A 17,050-nucleotide genomic window follows, 5' to 3' on the forward strand; every position below is an offset into this window, starting at 1 on the left:
GAGGTTTTAAAGGAAACGATTCTTGGTGGTGTGGGGTTGGGGGATGCAAAAAGAGGTATTTTCATTATTTTGAAACTTGTCCCGTCAGAAGAGGTTGAGATGCACAGAATTATTGGTGAGTGCTTCAGTAGACTGCCCTCTCGTGCCATCAGCCAGAAACACACCGTGAGGTGTTCCCCGGGCCCTTGAACAGGAACGGGAGTGGAGCGTGCCCCAGAGCGTCAGGGGGCCTGTCATTAAAATGGATGAGTAAGAGAAGCCGGGTCCTAAATTAATAAACATCCTCCTTTAATCATTTAACACATCGAAATTGAAAAAAGTCTCAGCCCTCGGCTCCTTGAGCGATACACAGTTCTCCTCCCGTGCAGAGAGAAGCATTGGCGCTAAGACGCCCCTGCATTGGTCACGTTGAGTCAGAGCATAAACGATTCACCGCGTCCTGATTCTGGGCTTGTCCTGGGTATTGTTCCCGTGTTTCCTGGGTCGGACAGGATTCTGACCTCCTGCCTGCGTTGAGCTAATTTAGAGCCGTTTGCTGTATTATTCATTTCATTCATTTATTGTTGTTTTTTTTTTTCCCTTCCTCTCTTGGGTTATCCGGGGAATAACCATTTAGCAACTCAGCGCAAAAAGAGTCCCTTTTTGAGAAGCAAAAGCAAAGACAAAGACAAGTCTCCAACGGCCCATCCGACTCTCTCTAAACGCCTGCGGTTCTGGTCTTCCTCTGACATCCCATCCTCTCCTAACGAGCCTGTCCCTTTTTCAGAAATTGGGGATTTCTAATCCTTTTCCTTTATCATGTGTTTTCATCATGCATCATCCTCCTTCATTTCTGAACTCCAAACAAACCAAAAAAAAAAAAAAAAAAAAAGTACCTAAAGGCCTGACGACCCCAGTGGACTCCTCCTCCTGATCCCAATTCCAAGCCAAGTTTAAAGTAGCCAGCGTGGATTCTGATTTCAAAAGAGAAGATGAGTTGTCACACCCTCTGGACCATTTCTGCAGCGCAGCACAGTTGTAGGGAGCCTCGGGACATCCACGCACAGGTCCGTGGGCCAGGATGTCCGTGCTGAGTAAGTCCGGCGGCCGTGTGCCGCCCCCCCACGCTCGCACCCGCAGCCCTATGTCGCGCCCGTGTGTGAAGCAGAACTGGTCAGTTGTTGCTTTGCTTCCTAAAATAGACGGCCTCTGTCAAGTGAGATTTTTGTATTTTTTAATTTTTTTGAAGACTTGCTTCTCAGCAGCTGAATTTAAAGCTGCTGTCCTTTCCTCTTCCTCCATCAGAGCACTGAGTTGTGGCTTTTGCTGTCAAGGCCCTTTGTAGACGTGCTCTGGGTCCCAAAGGATTTATGGCTGTGTTCCAGCAGTTTGTATAATTGGATCGATGTTGCCAAGCCAGAGGTCAGCCCAGAATGAAGTTTTACGACCTCTTGGACCAGGATGTTAGACGGTCTCGGACAGAAAGCCCATCCACACGCCGCTCACGCCCCGAGCAGGGGTAACGCTGGTCGATAGAGGCCTTTAGCTACTGCGCTGTCTGCTGTCTGCTGTCGTTCTCATGCCGTCTTCTGAGTTTTGCCACATCTTTGTGTCCACCTGTGTGGTTCACGTACATGTTTTGGCTTGAATTGACTCACTGTTATCACTTAAAATTTATTTTAAATTCAAGGGAGAGATTGTTAGCAGTGCTGACAGTGAGAAACCAGTGTCACCACAAAAACAAAGTAACTGTACGGACAGATACATACCTATTAAGCCGTTGAAGACGGTTGATGTGGCATTGGCTTCCTGTCACACGCTTTGCCTCGGGGACTCTGGGCCCCATGGCCCCAGTCCTCAGGGGCCCTGTCTCGCCAGCATGCTGTCGGCCTCGTCCTGTTTCTCTGCCATCCGTGCTGTCTGCCCCCCTCCGCTCCCCTCCACTCCTCATTTTAACTGCACCTGTTGGATGCTTGTCCCGACTCATTCCTCCAGACTTGAATCTTGCTTCTCATCAAGGGTATCTTCCAGAATCCAAATTTTGCCTTGGTTTCAAGTTGTACGATTTGGGCGTTGAAAACGTCCCAGGGAGTGCAGACCCCCGAGTGGCTGAAGGGCCGGCAGGATCAGCCCCGTAAGAGGTCATGGTGCCGGGTCCCAGCCTTGGGGTGCCTGGAGGGGGACTTTGTGTGAAAGAGTGCTGACCTCATGCTTTAGGCTCCGGCCGCACACGTACCTTCCATTGAGAGAGCCTGGCCCCATTCCTACTACTAGGCAGTGGGAGAGGTTTTTGTTTTCTTTTTTTAATGTTTTTACAGAAAAAAAAATTGTTTTAATGGGAGTATGTGTTCAGGGTAGATAATGTAGTGATTGCAGACGAGAACAAGCAATGGAAAAAGTCATCATACAGAGGTTCAGACTTCTTAAGTGGGTAAGCTGCTGAAAGGGTAAGCTGCTTTCTCAAATCCTAAATGAAACCAGTTGGCAGGATGCACGTCTGTCCGTCCATCCTGGACCTCCAGGACGTTGGCTGCAGGCCTGGCGAAACCCTGAGCAGACTTCATCAGGATCCTTTATAATCGGGCATCCGAGTTACACACGTGCCCACAGCTCATGTGGTGGCCTTCTGGCAACAGCTGGTTCCTCCTCCTGAGTCCTCCTGTCCCATCCTTTCAGGGTCCCCAGTCTGACCCATGCGTGGAGCCGGGGCCAGCCTCTCTGCTCCCACCCCCCCACCACAGGCCCATTGCCAGGGACCTCCTGTCAGCACTGCAGCCCAGCGTCTGTTCTTGTGGTCCGTGCACACCCGGTGCCCCTGCTTCTGGGCCTCTGTGTGGCAGCCCAGCCTTACACAGGATTGTGCCACTCTGTTTCTCAATGTCCTTCTCTGCCCCAGGCCCTGGGGACCTAAAACCAAAGCAAGGGTCCCCGCACAGAGGCAGCCTTGACCGCACGGATGCCTCCGCTGACCCAGCCGTGAAGCTCTGGCCCTCGGAGCTGAGCTCCCGGACCTATTCAACCTCAGCCATCACTACAACCCCTTCCAGCTCCACCTCCCTCTCCCGGCACCCAGGCCGCACCAAAGGTGAGTCACAGGTCCTTCCCGAAGACCCCAGGCTTGCAGAGACAGGTGGTCAGCAGGCCGCTGAGGCTGTAGACCTGCTTTGCCATCCCATAGACCCAGCTTCGGCCCATCAGCCATGTGGCTTGGGGCGGACAACCTCACCCACTAGCGGCCCAATCCTAAGCCGCTCTCACCACCCCCGTTCGGGAATTGGTGGCACCAGGTAGCTCCAGAAGGGACGTGAACCACAGTTTGGGCTAAAAGCAGGCAACGCCCTAACCCATGTTGGTAGGAGTTTGGAGGCTTATTCTCTGTGGAGGAGACATGACGTGTCTCTGAACCTGGAGGTGGCTTGCGGGAGCGGGAAGCAGGGCTCCTTCGCTGAGAACAAGGGGATCCGGGGAAGGGTTTACACAGCCAGCCTCTCCCAGGGGCCAGCAGCCGTGCCTGGTCGCACCTTCAGACATGAGGTTCAAGTGTTCTTCAATCGATCTGATAAGCCTGAGGAATTCCCCACAGAACAGCTCAGTCAGATCTTGTCAAGTGAAGCCTCTGAAAGTTCAGGGACTCCCCGGACATCCAACAGCAGTGACCCAAACGAGTGTGGGACCACAGAGTCACCCGACATGCAGCACAGAAATGGCCACTATGCAGTGTCTGTTGTTGGCATAAGGGAGAGCAGTGAAGGGAAGGGCACTTGGAAATCTAAAATATGCGAACAGAAAGGAAGATCAAGCCTCAGACTAAAAAAGACATCCCTCGTGTAACTAGTGACATGAGCGTATCCGAAGCCACAGCTGGTGGAGCCGAGAGGGGTGCCTCTCGGGTGTCGGGAGTCAGAACTGGGAAGGGCGATTGCATTTCATCATCGCACCCCCCAACTCGACTCCTGAAACCCGGCTGCGCAGAGTCTTGTTTTGACAGGTAGAGTGCACAGGGTCTCCGCCCTTGGGGTGCCCCTGGGAAGAGAAGAGGAACAAGCACAGGGCGGCCACACGCAGGCCTACTCTGCTCCCAGCTTGACCCTGGAAGCAGCAAGTCGCTCGCTGCTGGGGGTCAGGGGAATGGGGCCATGTAGCAGCTGGGACGGACAGTCGGCATTTCCCCTCCCCCTTCTCTCTGGGCTTGGGGTACAGAAGCTCTGTCTGGTCTCCGGGTGGGGGCTGGGGACTCCCATCTCCCCCTGGACTTTAGCGGCCCATGTGGCTCAAGGACCAGCCCTTCAGACTAACCCACGGACTGTGTCAGCCTAGGTCCTGTTCCTAACCCAGAGTCTGAGCCTAGAAACACCTCTGGCTGTTCCTACACCTACAGAGCTCATGGGAAAGTCAGTCACCGCTGCAGACCCTGCCGTGGCCACGCGATTTCCCAGCAGCCCATTCTCACACTCCCACGTTCACGTCCAGTGGGCACATAGCCAGCTTCAGTGGAAGGAAACCCCCTTAGAATCAGCTGTTTTTTAAGTCATTCTGGTTTCTTTGAGAGCAGAATTTAACAGGATCTGGGCCCTGTGGAGTTGCCTTTGTTTCTAGGCCCTTTCCTTAAAGGAAGAGAGATATATATTACTGGTTTGTGTCAGTTTCCAATACAGATTTAACATTCCAGGATTTCACATTTGCATGTCCTTTGCTTTACAGAATGCCTGTCTCCTGAAACATTTTTTCCCCTGAAAATGTGCAATAATGGTTTATTTTTTTTTTTAAGATTTTATTTATTCATTTGACAGACAGAGATCACAAGTAGGCAGAGAGGCAGGCAGAGAGAGAGGGGAAGCAGGCTCCCTGCTGAGCAGAGAGTCCGATGCAGGGCTCGATCCCAGGACGCTGAGATCATGACCTGAGCCAAAGGCAGAGACTTTAACCCACTGAGCCACCCAGGCATCCCTGCAATAATGGTTTAAAAAGTAATCCTACCAGTGCTACTCGTCACCATAAATTCAGCAAGCAATGTTTTCTTTGTAGTTCTTTTTAGTCCTTGGATTGTATCTCACTAAGGATGCTCTCACAGAGTTTTACATTAAAAATTCACTGCAGATCAGTGTTTCTCTCTGATAACATTAACAGCTTGACACAATAAGCTTTGTTCCTGTTTTTAGTTTTAGACTTTTTTCTCTGTAAATTAAACCCTGTGTGTTTTAATGTGTAAAATAACCAAACCAAAAATATTCGAAAACCTGAATTACATGAAAAGGTATACTCGGTGCCCCCCTCCCCCTTGGTCCCCACAACTCCATTCCCAAAAACACCCTCTGGATAAGCTTTTTTCTTAGTCCCTTGTTTATACTCCCGGTATTTCTTTCTGTAAAAATAAACCAAAATAGGGGCACCTGGGTGACTCAGTAGGTTAAGCATCTGACTCTTAATCTCAGCTCAGGTCTTGATCTCAGAGTCATGAGTTCGAGCCCCACGTTGGGTTCCACATTGGGTGTGGAGGCTACTCAAAAGCAAAACCATGATAAATAAATAAACAAAATCTACACACCTTCATTTTTTTTCCCCCAGGCATATATCATGGAGATCTTCCTTAGTCTTTTTCTAGCTCCATACTAATGAAAATGCCCACATCTCGATCCTTTCAACCACGCCACCCCCAGAGTTGATTTCTAGAAGCAGGATTGTCCCGTCAAAGGACAAATAAAAATGTACTTTTCCTAAATAAGAGTCTGTAGTTGTTCAGAGTGTTCCAGAAAACCCTATCTTAACCAGTGATCTTACTTCCACCATAGGCTATAATTCAGATGACAGCCTCTGTGACCCATCCCTGGAGCTGGAGTTCAACCACAGGCCGTACGGTGAGTGCTCAGTGCCTCGCGCCCTTGGGCCCGGCGTCTCAGACTGGGTTTCATCAGCAGCGCTTTACTTTTGAGCTCAGTCCCATGTGGAAAACAGGTAGACGTGATGTTGTTGCGTTGAATGGGAATGCAGAGGGCCACAGTTTCTCCAGGCTCCTTTCCACCCTCCCCAGGGGCCTGGGCATGTGAGTTCTGCTTCCATACCTCCCATGACAGGGAACTCACCACCTTAAGAGTAGCCCACTTCCACAGGTTCCAACTCCCCTTGCTTGAAAATGCCCCTGAGATTTGCTAGGACTTTCTGCTGACCCCACTGGGAGCACTGGCAACAGGGAGGCCTCTCATTATTCTCACTTGGATTTTGTCTAGAATAGCTCTGAGATGTGTGTGGTCTTAGAAATTGTTAGAAGCATTCGGCCATTTGACTTAGCTATGTTGTAAGTTTCTGCAGAAGGGAAACAGTGAATTATATACCAGCCTTCTCACAAATTAAAAGCTGCTTTACGGGGCGCCTGGGTGGCTCAGTGGGTTAGGCTGCTGCCTTCGGCTCGGGTCATGATCCCAGGGTCCTGGGATCGAGTCCCACATCGGGCTCTCTGCTCGGCAGGGGGCCTGCTTCTTCCTCTCTCTTTCAGCCTGCCTCTCTGCCTACTTGTGATCTCTGTCTGTCAAATAAATAAATAAAATCTTAAAAAAAAAAAAAAGCTGCTTTATGTTTTAATGATTTTTGAAAAACAAAAATCGTAGTAGGGTGGGAAAATAATTCTTTTAAAAAAAACAAACCCTCAGAACTCACAGTGAGTTCTGTTTTTGTTTTGTTTTGTTTTGTTTTGTTTTTTTTTTTTTTTTTAAAGATTTTATTTATTTATTTGACAGAGAGAAATCACAAGTAGATGGAGAGGCAGGCAGAGAGAGAGAGAGAGGGAAGCAGGCTCCCCACTGAGCAGAGAGCCCGATGCGGGACTCGATCCCAGGACCCTGAGATCATGACCTGAGCCGAAGGCAGCGGCTTAACCCACTGAGCCACCCAGGCGCCCTTGTTTTGTTTTTTTAAAGATTTTATTTATTTGACAGGGAGCACAAGTAGGCAGAGAGACAGGCAGAGAGAGAAGGGGAAGCGGGCTCCCCACTGAGCAGAGAGAGTGATGCAGGGCTCTATCCAAGGACCCTGAGATCATGAACTGAGCCAAAGGCAGAGGCTTAACCCAGTGAGCCACGCAGGCCTCCCTCCTACCCTAGTCATTATCTTAAACCTTCTGTGATGCTGGTGTTGGATAGATACAGACACCACACTTGGCGTGAGAAAATACAGGCTCTGTGGCAGAACAGTTTAATGCACGGGCCCTGTGTCTGCACACCGAGGGGCGGGGAGCACACCCGGGGGTTCTGTTCCCCGTGATCTGTTAAGGCACCCTGATGAGCCAGATTGGTACTCCAAAAGCTGACCCCTGAGGGGTTTTCTTCCTAGGTACTCTGATTCCTTGAGCTTTTCTTAGCAGGAAAAAGAAGGAAAAGCAAAAGTGCTTTGGGAGTTAGGGGACTCCTGGTAGCCCAGTCGGTTAAGGGTCTGCCTTTGGTTAAGGGTCAGGTCATGACCTCAGGGTCTGAGGATCGAGTCCTGCATTGGGCTGAGCAGGGAGCCTGCTTCTCCCGTGGCTTCCCTCCCACCATGCTCTTCGCACTCCTCTCTCAAATCTTTAAAAAGAGAAAAAAAAAAAGTGCTTTGGGTCCTATTGATTTGTATCACCCTTTTCTCTTAATGAAACTTCATTCTTTTTAAAAGAGAGATGTGGGGCGCCTGGGTGGCTCAGTGGGTTAAGCCGCTGCCTTCGGCTCAGGTCATGATCTCAGGGTCCTGGGATCGAGCCCCGCATCGGGCTCTCTGCTCAGCAGGGAGCCTGCTTCCTCCTCTCTATCTCTGCCTGCCTCCCTGCCTACTTGTGATCTCTCTCTGTCAAATAAATAAATAAAATCTTAAAAAAAAAAAAAAAAAAAAAAAAAATTTAAAAGAGAGATGTGCATTTTTTATGTCTTTGTTTCCCCTCCCAGAGAGGAGACTTACTCTGCTTTTACGCTTTTCATGAAAACTTAAGTATTTTTTTGGCGCCTCCCCAAACCCCATTTGCTAATAGGAGTTTTCCAGATGCCTGCTCTTCGCAGAGTGCATCGGCACTTGGGAACCCGGCGCCCTGTAGACCCAGTCAGGAGAGTGTCCCCGGGGCATGGGGAGCAGAGCATCTCCCATGTTGGCCTGTGTCCAGGTCTCTGTGTAGTTCGACCCAACACCTGCTGTGTGCTGAGGGGATGCAGGGAATACGAAAGTGCAGTCCCTGTCCCCCAGGGCTTCCTGGTCCCGCAGGACAGATGCTGGTGCAAGGCTCCTGGAAGAGCAGACCAGGAGAAGCAGGTCTGCTGGCCTTGAAGGGGCAGCTGCCCTTTGCAGGGGTAGAGCACCCCCCACCTCCTGCTGGCTCAGCCTATGACCTGAGAGCTGCCACACGCCGCATGGGGCACACGCTGGCAGCAGCCACAAGGGCTGGTTTCTCTGGCCCTTGTCCCTGTACAGGTCGATCTTCCCCTCGCAGGTAGATGTGCATTTGAGATGGGGAAGCAAGGAGCTGAGGGACCACGAACGACCAGGGAAAGCCAGCTCTCCCCCACCCCAGTTCCCCGCACCGGCCCCTGCAGCTCACCGGAGTGAAGGTGCCCATGTGCAGACACACACCCTCTTGTGCACATGTGCATGTGTGCGGCCCACGGATGCCTGGCTCCCACTCTCCCCGGGTCTCACCGGTTCCAGAAAGCTCTGTGCCGTCTTGGGAGTGAGTCCTCCCACCTCAGCTCTTGGCTCACCCCGACCATCCCTTCTCTCCAGTCTTGCAGTGCCAGAGTCTTGCAGTACCAGAGTGCGGTTTGCGGTGCCAGAGTCCCTAGCGCTAGAGCTAATAAAAACAAAGCTAGTGGTCGTTTCTGGATTGCCTGTGGGATCCAGGCGATCTATGCCTCACACCCACGTTGGTGAAGCTGGATCCCCTGAAGGGAGAACACAGAGAACCCCAGAGTCCATCCTTCCCGAGGACATTGCCTTAACTTCAGTGTTACAGCGGCTTTGTTACGCAGCTTTTCTCGGATTAGATGGTTCGGCGTGGGCCCACCTGCCCCTGGCCATTCAGGCTGAGTGTCCCTTCCTTCCAGTGTCCCGGCCAGACAGCTTGGAGAGCAGTCGGAACACATCCAGCGAGAGCTCGCCTCTTAACCTGAAAGGTAGGTCAGCCTTGGCTTCCGTGCACTTCTCGTTGTATTTGGGTCTTTGGTTCTGGGCTCATCTATTTTTATACTTCAAGCAAACACACAGGCTTCTCTGCTGCCTCACGCGTTTGCACGTATGGTCCACATCATGCGGGTTGAGGCCCAGACCTGGGTGTCTGAGTGAATCCCTTTACCCCCGCCCAGCCCCAGGGCGCCCGGGCCCAGCACCCCTGCTCTGAATCCAAGCTACTTCATCTGTAGAGTGGGGCTGCCATTAGGACAGGAGTCTGGTGACCAGAGAGCACCGCTGCAGCATTTTGATTCTTTCCATGTTTTAACCGCTATAGTGCACAGTATTGTCTGTCTTAACGAACACTTCTGTGCATTTGAAAAGGACGTGTATGTTGTCCAAGACTAGAAGCTTTTCAAAGATTTTTTTTCTCTTAGCATGCACCTGACCCGTGGAAGACACTAGCATGTAGCAGGCCTAAATAACCCTTCAGTGAACGGATGACACATGACGAGCGTGGGGCCTCATAGTGATGAATGTTAGATAGTCACTTATACTTCACCAGGAGCTCTCCACTTTTATCTCAAGTAACTTTATTTTTAAATGCCAGACCGAGACATGCGAAACCTCCTATGCTGTTGGTGGGAAGGCAAGCTGGTGCAGCCACCCTGGAAAATAGTATAGGGGTTCCTCAGAAAGTTAAAAATAGAGCTACCCTATGACCCAGGAGTTGCATTACTAGGGATTTACCTCAAACATATAAAGGTCATGATCCGAAGGGGCACCTGCACCCTAACGTTCATAGCAGCGATGTCTACAATAACCACACTATGGGAAGAGCCCAGATGTCCATCAACAGATGATGTGGTGGAGATAGACAAGGGAATATTACTCAGTCATCAAAACAAATAGTTTTGCCATTAACAATGACGTGGCTAGAACTAGAGGGTATTATGCTAAGTAAAATAAGTCAATCAGAGAAAGATAATTATATGATTTTACTCAATATGTGGAATTTAAGAAAAAAAACAAGAACATAGGGGAAGGGAGGGAAAAATAAAACAAGATAAACTCAGAGAGGGAGACAAACCATAGGAGACTGTTAACCATAGGAAACAAACTGAGGGTTGCTGGAGGGGAGGGGTTGGGGGGATGGGGTAACTGGGTGATGGGCATTAAGGAGGGCACGTGATGGAATGAACACTGGGTGTGACATACAACTATGAATCACAGACCTCTATCTCTGAAACGAATAACATACTATATGTTAATTGAATTTAAATAAAAATAACAAATGCCAGACTGAAATTCTGAAACTCTCAAAAAAAAAAAAATTTTTTTTTTAAGTGGGCTTAATATGAGCCTTGAACTCACAGCCCTGAGACCACGACCTGAGCTGAGGTTGAGATCAAGAGTCAGACACTTAACCCATCCAGCCACCCAGGCGCCCCCCTCCTAAATGTTCTTACTCTGGAAACCCCAGCCTGGGAGAAGTGAGTCTGGCTTCTCCGCCAGGATTCTCTCTGTTTTGGGAGGGAGACTCAGGTGTGTGCCTCTCTACCGCCCCACCACCACCCAGGTTCCTCCGACCAGCTCCACGGGAGGTCTGAGAGCTTCAGCAGCGAAGACCTGATCCCCAGCAGGGACACGGCTGCTTTGCCACGGGATGCCAGCACTCCAGGACGCACCGCCCTCGGCCGCCATGAGTACCCCCTGCCCTGGAACGGGCCTCTCCCCCAGGACGGCGTCCAGAAGAGAGGCACTACACAGCCCCACGCGGGGGGACGGCCCTGCTCTCCCTCGCCGAGCAGTGAGATGGTCACGCTGGAGGAGTTTCTGGAGGAGAGCAACCGGAGCTCCCCGACCCCTGTGAGTGGCCCAGGGCTGGGACACGGCTTGCCTCTCTTCCCCTGCCCTCTCCGAGTCGGGACCCGGGGCAGAGGCATAGAAGGGGCCGGGGCAGGGGTGCCGTGGCCTGGGTGCAGAGCTGGCGCGGGTGGAGAAGGATACCCAGCAGCCGGCAGGCCACACGCACTGGCTCCCAGCCCCGGACCCCAGGGGCCGTTGGCCCCATCTGTGGAGTGAGGCGGCAGGAGTTCTTTGTCAGCACGGAGGGCAGGGATGGGGTGTGCCCCCCCCAAACCAGGAGCTTCTTTCAAGATAAGGCCAGCCCCCGACTTGGCAGGGGGAGGATCTCACAGTAAATTTTGTGGTGAAGCTCTGAATTACCCACTCGCCCTAAGCCTTCACCATCAGAGGTCAGCAGGCTGTTTCTGGAAAGGGTCTGGAGAGTAAATGTCTTGGGCATTCCCAGGCGAACAATCTCTACAACCGCTCAGCTCTGCTGTTGCCGTGAGAACACAGACGGAGCCCATCTCTCAGCGAACCGGCATGGCTGTGGGCCCACAAAACTTTACTCACAGACGTTGACATTTGGATTTTGTGTCCTTTTCATGGGTCATGTAAGGCTGGGTGTTTTGTGTGGGGTGGGGGTTGGGGGTTTTGGGGGGTTTTTTTGGCGGGGGTGGGGAAGATTTTTTTTTTTTTTTTTGACAGAGAGAGGGAGACAGTGAGAGAGGAAACTCCAGCAGGGGGAGTGGGAGAGGGTTTCCTGCCAAGCAGGGAGCCCAACTCAGGGTTCGATCCCAGGACCCTGTAGTCATGACCTGAGCCAAGGGCAGATACTGAAGGACTGAGCCACCCAGGCACCCCATGGCTGTCCTTTTTAAAAAAAAATTTTCCATCATTTAAAAACATAAAAGCTCTTCTTAGCTCATGGGCCATGAAGGACTTGTGGCAAACACATTGAGCCACACAGCTGGAGTCTCCTGGCTTGTGTTCTATGGCTCTGACCCCCGGATATCCTGTGCATGAGGGTCCCCATCTTCTGTCCCCTCTTCAGAGCCTCAGTTCATCTTTTCTGAAGTGACAGGCACGTGTTTTGCACTCTGCCTGACTTCAGTCATGGGAGCAGCTGCGTAACTGGACACATGAACATGCTGTCTTGCAGTTGAGCACTTTTAAGGATTTTTAATGCTTCCCGGATTCCGTCTCATTCTCCTTCGACCACTGAACTTTCCTTAGCTGCACGGTAAGCTCTGTGAGCCCCGTCAGCAGGCCGTGGGGGAACACACTCTCGTTCAGTAGCTTTTTTTTTTTTTTAAAGATTTTATTTATTTATCAGAGAGAGATGGGGGGAGAGAGCAAGCACAGGCAGACAGAATGGCAGGCAGAATGGCAGGCAGAGGCAGAGGGAGAAGCAGGCTCCCTGCCGAGCAAGGAGTCCGATGTGGGACTCGATCCCAGGATGCTGGGATCATGACCTGAGCCGAAGGCAGCTGCTTAACCAACTGAGCCACCCAGGCGTCCCTCGTTCAGTAGCTGTTTGCTGAACACCTACCGTATGTGACGCAGTGTGCCTAGTGCCTGCTTTCGAAAGCCAGAGCAAGCCAGAGAATGACAAGTGGCACACTTGCTAGTGCAGTCTTGTGGTTAGCCCTGAAAGGACATGGAAAACGTGGTCCGTGCGCTCCCTCCCTTGATATTTCCATCTGGCAACCACTTATCTATGCGCTGGGAGTTGGAGAAACCAGACAAAAGCCCTGCTTCTTTCAGGAAGTTTAGGGTCTGCTCAGTGGTTCCCATATTCACCTGGTGGCCTTGCCAGGACACAGGCTGCCCCCGGAGCTTCGGGCTCCGTGGGTCTGAGCTGGAGCTCCCAGAGAATCTGCAGCTGTCGTGGCTTCCTGGATGAGGCTCTGGCTCTCGGCGTGTATCCAGGCATCTCACACCGAGGAGCCCCGATCTGGTGGAATAAGTGAAAACAGTCCAGAAAGCAGGGCTACCTGCACTTGGGAGACTTTCCTTCTCCACTCATTTCTGACTTTGTGTCTGTCACAGTGAGTTTGCTTTCCCTTTGCAGATTTTCGGGGAGAGGGACAGTTCTGTGCAAAGTGACAGGGCCCAGCCTGTTCAGCACGGACCTGTCCCTAGCACTGCTCCTCACTCACACTCCATCTTGTCACCTGTCTCTTTACAGCCTAAACAAGCCCGAAGTAACCTTGCATGGTGGCAGCTCATGTTGGGAGCTGCCATATGGCCCTGGAGAGTCACACTTACCTCTCTGCCTGCCCAGGATGCAGACCCCCTGCCAACCCCATGCACCTGACCCCTCTCCCCGCCCCCTACCCGCCCAAGGAAGTCACAGCCTGCCCCACCCGGGCCTCCACTCCCTGGATATTGATGATGCCAAGAGGCGGGTGTCTCAAAATGGGCTCCTGGGTGGCCAGAGGGGGTGGCCTCCTGAGGGTGCATATGGGACCCAGGTGGCGCCGTCAGCCGCTGCAGTCAGACGTCACGATGCAGCGGGAGGCGTTCATCCCTGGTCTGCTCTCTAGATGTGGGTCCTGTGGCAACGCTGAGGCTTCAGCTTCCTCACCTGCTAAAGATTGTTTTAGTCCAACTTAAACAACCTTGCAAGGTTGCTTTGACAATGAAGGGAGGGTTTGGTTTCTTGGTGATTACACCCATAGTTCTTAGCACAGAGCCTGGCACTCGAGAAAGGGTTCCCATCAGTGTTAACAATAGAAGGTCTTAACACACACTCCACCAAAATCTGTGGCCTTGCCGAGTCTCAGATAGCAGAGTGTGCCTCGGTCAAGTTGAGCATCCAGATGTTTCTAGGGGCCAGGAGCTGTTGGCGGGTGTGGATGGCTTCTGAGCTTGGCTCTCCCCACCCCCACCTGCCAAGAGAATGTACTTCCTTTCCTGGGTTTTTGGGAATCCGTCAGCCTAAGGAGGAACCTCTGCTTGGCTCCTCCAGGCTCTGAAGTCCTGACAGGAGGCTGAAGTTACCGAGTGGTGTCCTAGACCCTGGCCTCTGGTGACTCTGTGTACCTGCAGGGTGGTGGAGAGGACACCAGTTCACCAGCCAGGGGAAGCCCAGCCCTTGAGGGGAGCAGGCTGGTGGGCTGCGCCATCCCCTGCCCTCGGTTCCCCCCAGGCAGCCCCAAGGTCCTGGGCAGTCTGCGTTTGTGGCTCCCACTCACCCCCGCCGTGCCTGCCTCTTCACGGGGCAGTGGTCTGAGCGGCAATGAGGTTCTGGCTTTTCAAGAGCCGTGCTTGCTCCCTTTCCTCAGTGGCCCCAGACAAAGCCCTTTGAGTGTGTCTGAGTGTGGTGGGCTGACTACAGCACTACAGGTCAGCTTGCTACCCCTGCCCTGCCTGGTAGGACAGCAAGAACGGATGGGGACGGTTGGCTGTGGTCGGGCTTTCAGTCCCGACCTTTCCATAGCGTGGATGAGCTTCGCAGGAAGTCTGCTCCTGTCTGATGTGTGTGCTTGTTTGTGAAGTTAGGGGGCTGCCCCAGTGATGTCCGCGGTTCTCGCCCTGGTGAGCCATGTATAGCCCCCAAAGCCTGACCAGGGGTGGTGTGGCAACATTAGACCTCGAAGAGGCCAAGCAGGAGCCAAAAAACCTTCGCCCTGGCCACCTGCACTGCCCAGCGGACATCCTGGGGTGGAGGCTGGGGGGAGGGCCATCCCAGCACCGGCCTGGCCCTTGTGGCCACCCCTCATTTCTTCCTTTCCTCCCTGTAGGACGCTCCCAGTTGCCGGGATGACCTGCTGAGTGACTACTTCAGGAAGGCCAGCGACCTCCCAGCCACTGGAGGCCAGCCAGGACCACCTACCAGGAAAGAAGGGGCCAAGATGCCCACCAACTTTGTGGCCCCCACCATCAAGATGGCCATCAGCACCTCTGAGGGGAAGCTCCCGAAGCCCGGGCAGTATGTGAAACCAAGCTTCAGAGCTGCTGAGGCTGAGGCCCTGCCCAGTGGCCCCCCAAGGCAGGTCCAGCCTCCCCAGAGCCTGTCTCTGGGCAGACCCCGGCAGGCCGCCATGCCCCCGACATCCCACACGCCTGCCAGCCGGAGTGCATCTCTGAGCCGGGCTTTCAGCCTCGCCTCTGCCGACCTTCTCAGGGCCAGCGGGCCAGAGGCTTGCAAACAGGAAACCCCTCAGAAGCTGGGGGGTCCTGACAGCTCAGGGGGCAGAGAAACGGGCAGCCATGTCCTACAAAGCCCCACACCCTCCAGCTCCCACAGCCTGGCCCGGGAGCGGACCCCACTTGTAGGAAAGACTGGCGGCTCTGGTCAGGGCCCAGGCCCCCGCAGCCGGCCCCCGGATGTGAGGCGTTTCTCACTGGCTCCCCCAAAGGAGGAGAGGCTGGCCCCCCTGCAGCAGTCCGCCACAGCCCCGGCCATCGCTGCTGGAGCCGGAGGTTCCTGCAGTGGCAGCAGCAGCTCCCAGACCCAGCACTTCCCCACCGCCGCAGCCCAAGCCACCAGGACCAAATCCCAGACGCCCCCCCACGCGGCAGAGGTGGCCACTGTCGCCCCTGTCCGGGGGCCACTAAGCTTCTCCGAGGGTGATGGGGTCCCAAGGCAAGGCCACAGTGAGGGGCTCCCCACCAAGAGCCCGGGGAGGTCTCCTGACCTGGCTCCCCACCCCAGCCGGGCCTCCGAGGACTTCAGCCGTGGGAGCAGCTTGAAGAGCACGCCAGCGTCCCCCGAGCCTGGTGGGGACCCGCAGACGGTGTGGTATGAGTATGGCTGCGTGTGACTCATCTGGGCCAGCGGCTTCTGAACCTTCCAGTGACTGACTCACCTTCTAATTATGATGGCCTTTTCTTCTGTCTGCCTGTGGTGCTGGGAAGGGGTTTAGAATGCGGACCGGGGTTCCTGGGCATCTCTCCCTCTTGTTCTGTTAATGAAAACACTGTGCCAAGCCCTGAGAGGATTACACTCCCACTCCCATATGCGTGCGTGTGTGTGTGTGTGTGTGTGTGTGTGTCTTCTGTATGTGTAGCCTCCAGCAACCGCTGTCTTTTGAACAAATCCACTTCAGCATGGGGACAGTCAGAATACAGTGACACAACTAACCCCAGAGTAGACACTACTTGAGCGCGTCCTGGCAGAACACTCATTTACAACTTGTCGACCTCTCTTAAGGCACTTGTGTTTGTGTGTGTGCAAACACACATTCCCATGGCCAAGCCCTAGTGGTTCTGGAAACTCCATGTCCTCTTCCTAAAAGCCATTTGATCCTAGGAGAAGTCCAGACAGGCCAAACTACAAAGAGCTTGCTGCTGAAACCCAGGAGTGCGGCCACACCATTTCCTGGGGTCCCAAGCAGTTCCATCTTACCCCAGGGCAGGTGGCCTCGGGCTTGGCCCACCAACCCGCAGTGGGCTCCTGGGCTCCGTACGGTGGGCTCTGGGGGCCCCGCGGAGACCTGCCTTCCCTGGCTCTCTCTTGAAACACTGGATCTTCTGGGGCTAGGGACCGCGGCAGAGAGGAGCGTCAGTCTCGGCCCCCTCCCAGCAAGCGGGCGTCGTGTACGGAGGGGAAGCATGTGCAGGAGTGGGTCGTAGGCCTGCTTGGTAATGTGGCTGCCGCCTCTCTCCTTCCCGTCTCAGATGAGAGACTGATTTATTATTTCTGAATAATTTCTTGTGGTAGAAACCAAATTTCTTTTAATATATATGTACACACTCCTGTGAAATATATATTCTTCGAGGGGGGTCTATTTATGTTCCATTGGGAGTCTGTCTCTTCTCTCAGGAATCTTACCTGCTGCTTTGTGTATTTGGTCAGATTCCTGACAAACGTTTTCTGTTTAGTAAAGGTGCTCTTTCTGGGATGTACTAAACCTGGTGATTTTATTTTTAAGGTATTTTCTTTCTTTTGATTTAATATACTGAGAAAGAAATGGGACTGTTAACAAGACCAGTTGTAGAAGTGCTTTGGGTTGTGTACTAAATAGCCATTCATTCTGGAACATGAGGACAGGTTGATAATAAAACGGAACGGCAGAGACTCGAGTCCTGGTTTTTCTCACTGGGGGGGCTGGTGGCATTGGATGGGCCATGGTGGCCAGGGGGATCTCAGGGGGTCTCC

The 17,050-nt window shown here is 53.0% G+C and overlaps 1 protein-coding gene across 9 annotated transcripts in view; it reads left to right on the top strand.

Annotated features, from left to right (window-relative positions):
* Nucleotides 1–16,969, top strand: part of CCDC88C (coiled-coil domain containing 88C) — a 124,535-nt gene extending 107,566 nt beyond the window's left edge. For 6 of the 9 annotated variants that reach the window (XM_045071213.1, XM_045071222.1, XM_045071234.1 and 3 more), the window contains 5 exons: nt 2,876–3,064; nt 5,769–5,834; nt 8,970–9,098; nt 10,673–10,962; nt 14,691–16,969. In XM_045071213.1, coding sequence (XP_044927148.1) covers nt 2,876–3,064; nt 5,769–5,834; nt 8,970–9,098; nt 10,673–10,962; nt 14,691–15,713 — 1,697 coding nt within the window. In that variant the 3' untranslated portion in view covers nt 15,714–16,969. Of the gene's footprint in view, nt 1–616; nt 966–2,875; nt 3,065–5,768; nt 5,835–8,969; nt 9,099–10,672; nt 10,963–11,407; nt 11,556–14,690 lie in introns of those variants that run through there. The other 3 variants (XR_006604137.1, XM_045071218.1, XM_045071244.1) reach the window with 3 other exon arrangements.
* Nucleotides 16,970–17,050: the final 81 nt, after the last annotated feature.

This window comes from Mustela putorius, unplaced genomic scaffold (assembly GCF_011764305.1).
Source record: "Mustela putorius furo isolate JIRA1106 unplaced genomic scaffold, ASM1176430v1.1 tig00000129_pilon_pilon_pilon, whole genome shotgun sequence".
In the NCBI taxonomy this organism is placed as follows: Eukaryota; Metazoa; Chordata; class Mammalia; order Carnivora; family Mustelidae; genus Mustela; species Mustela putorius.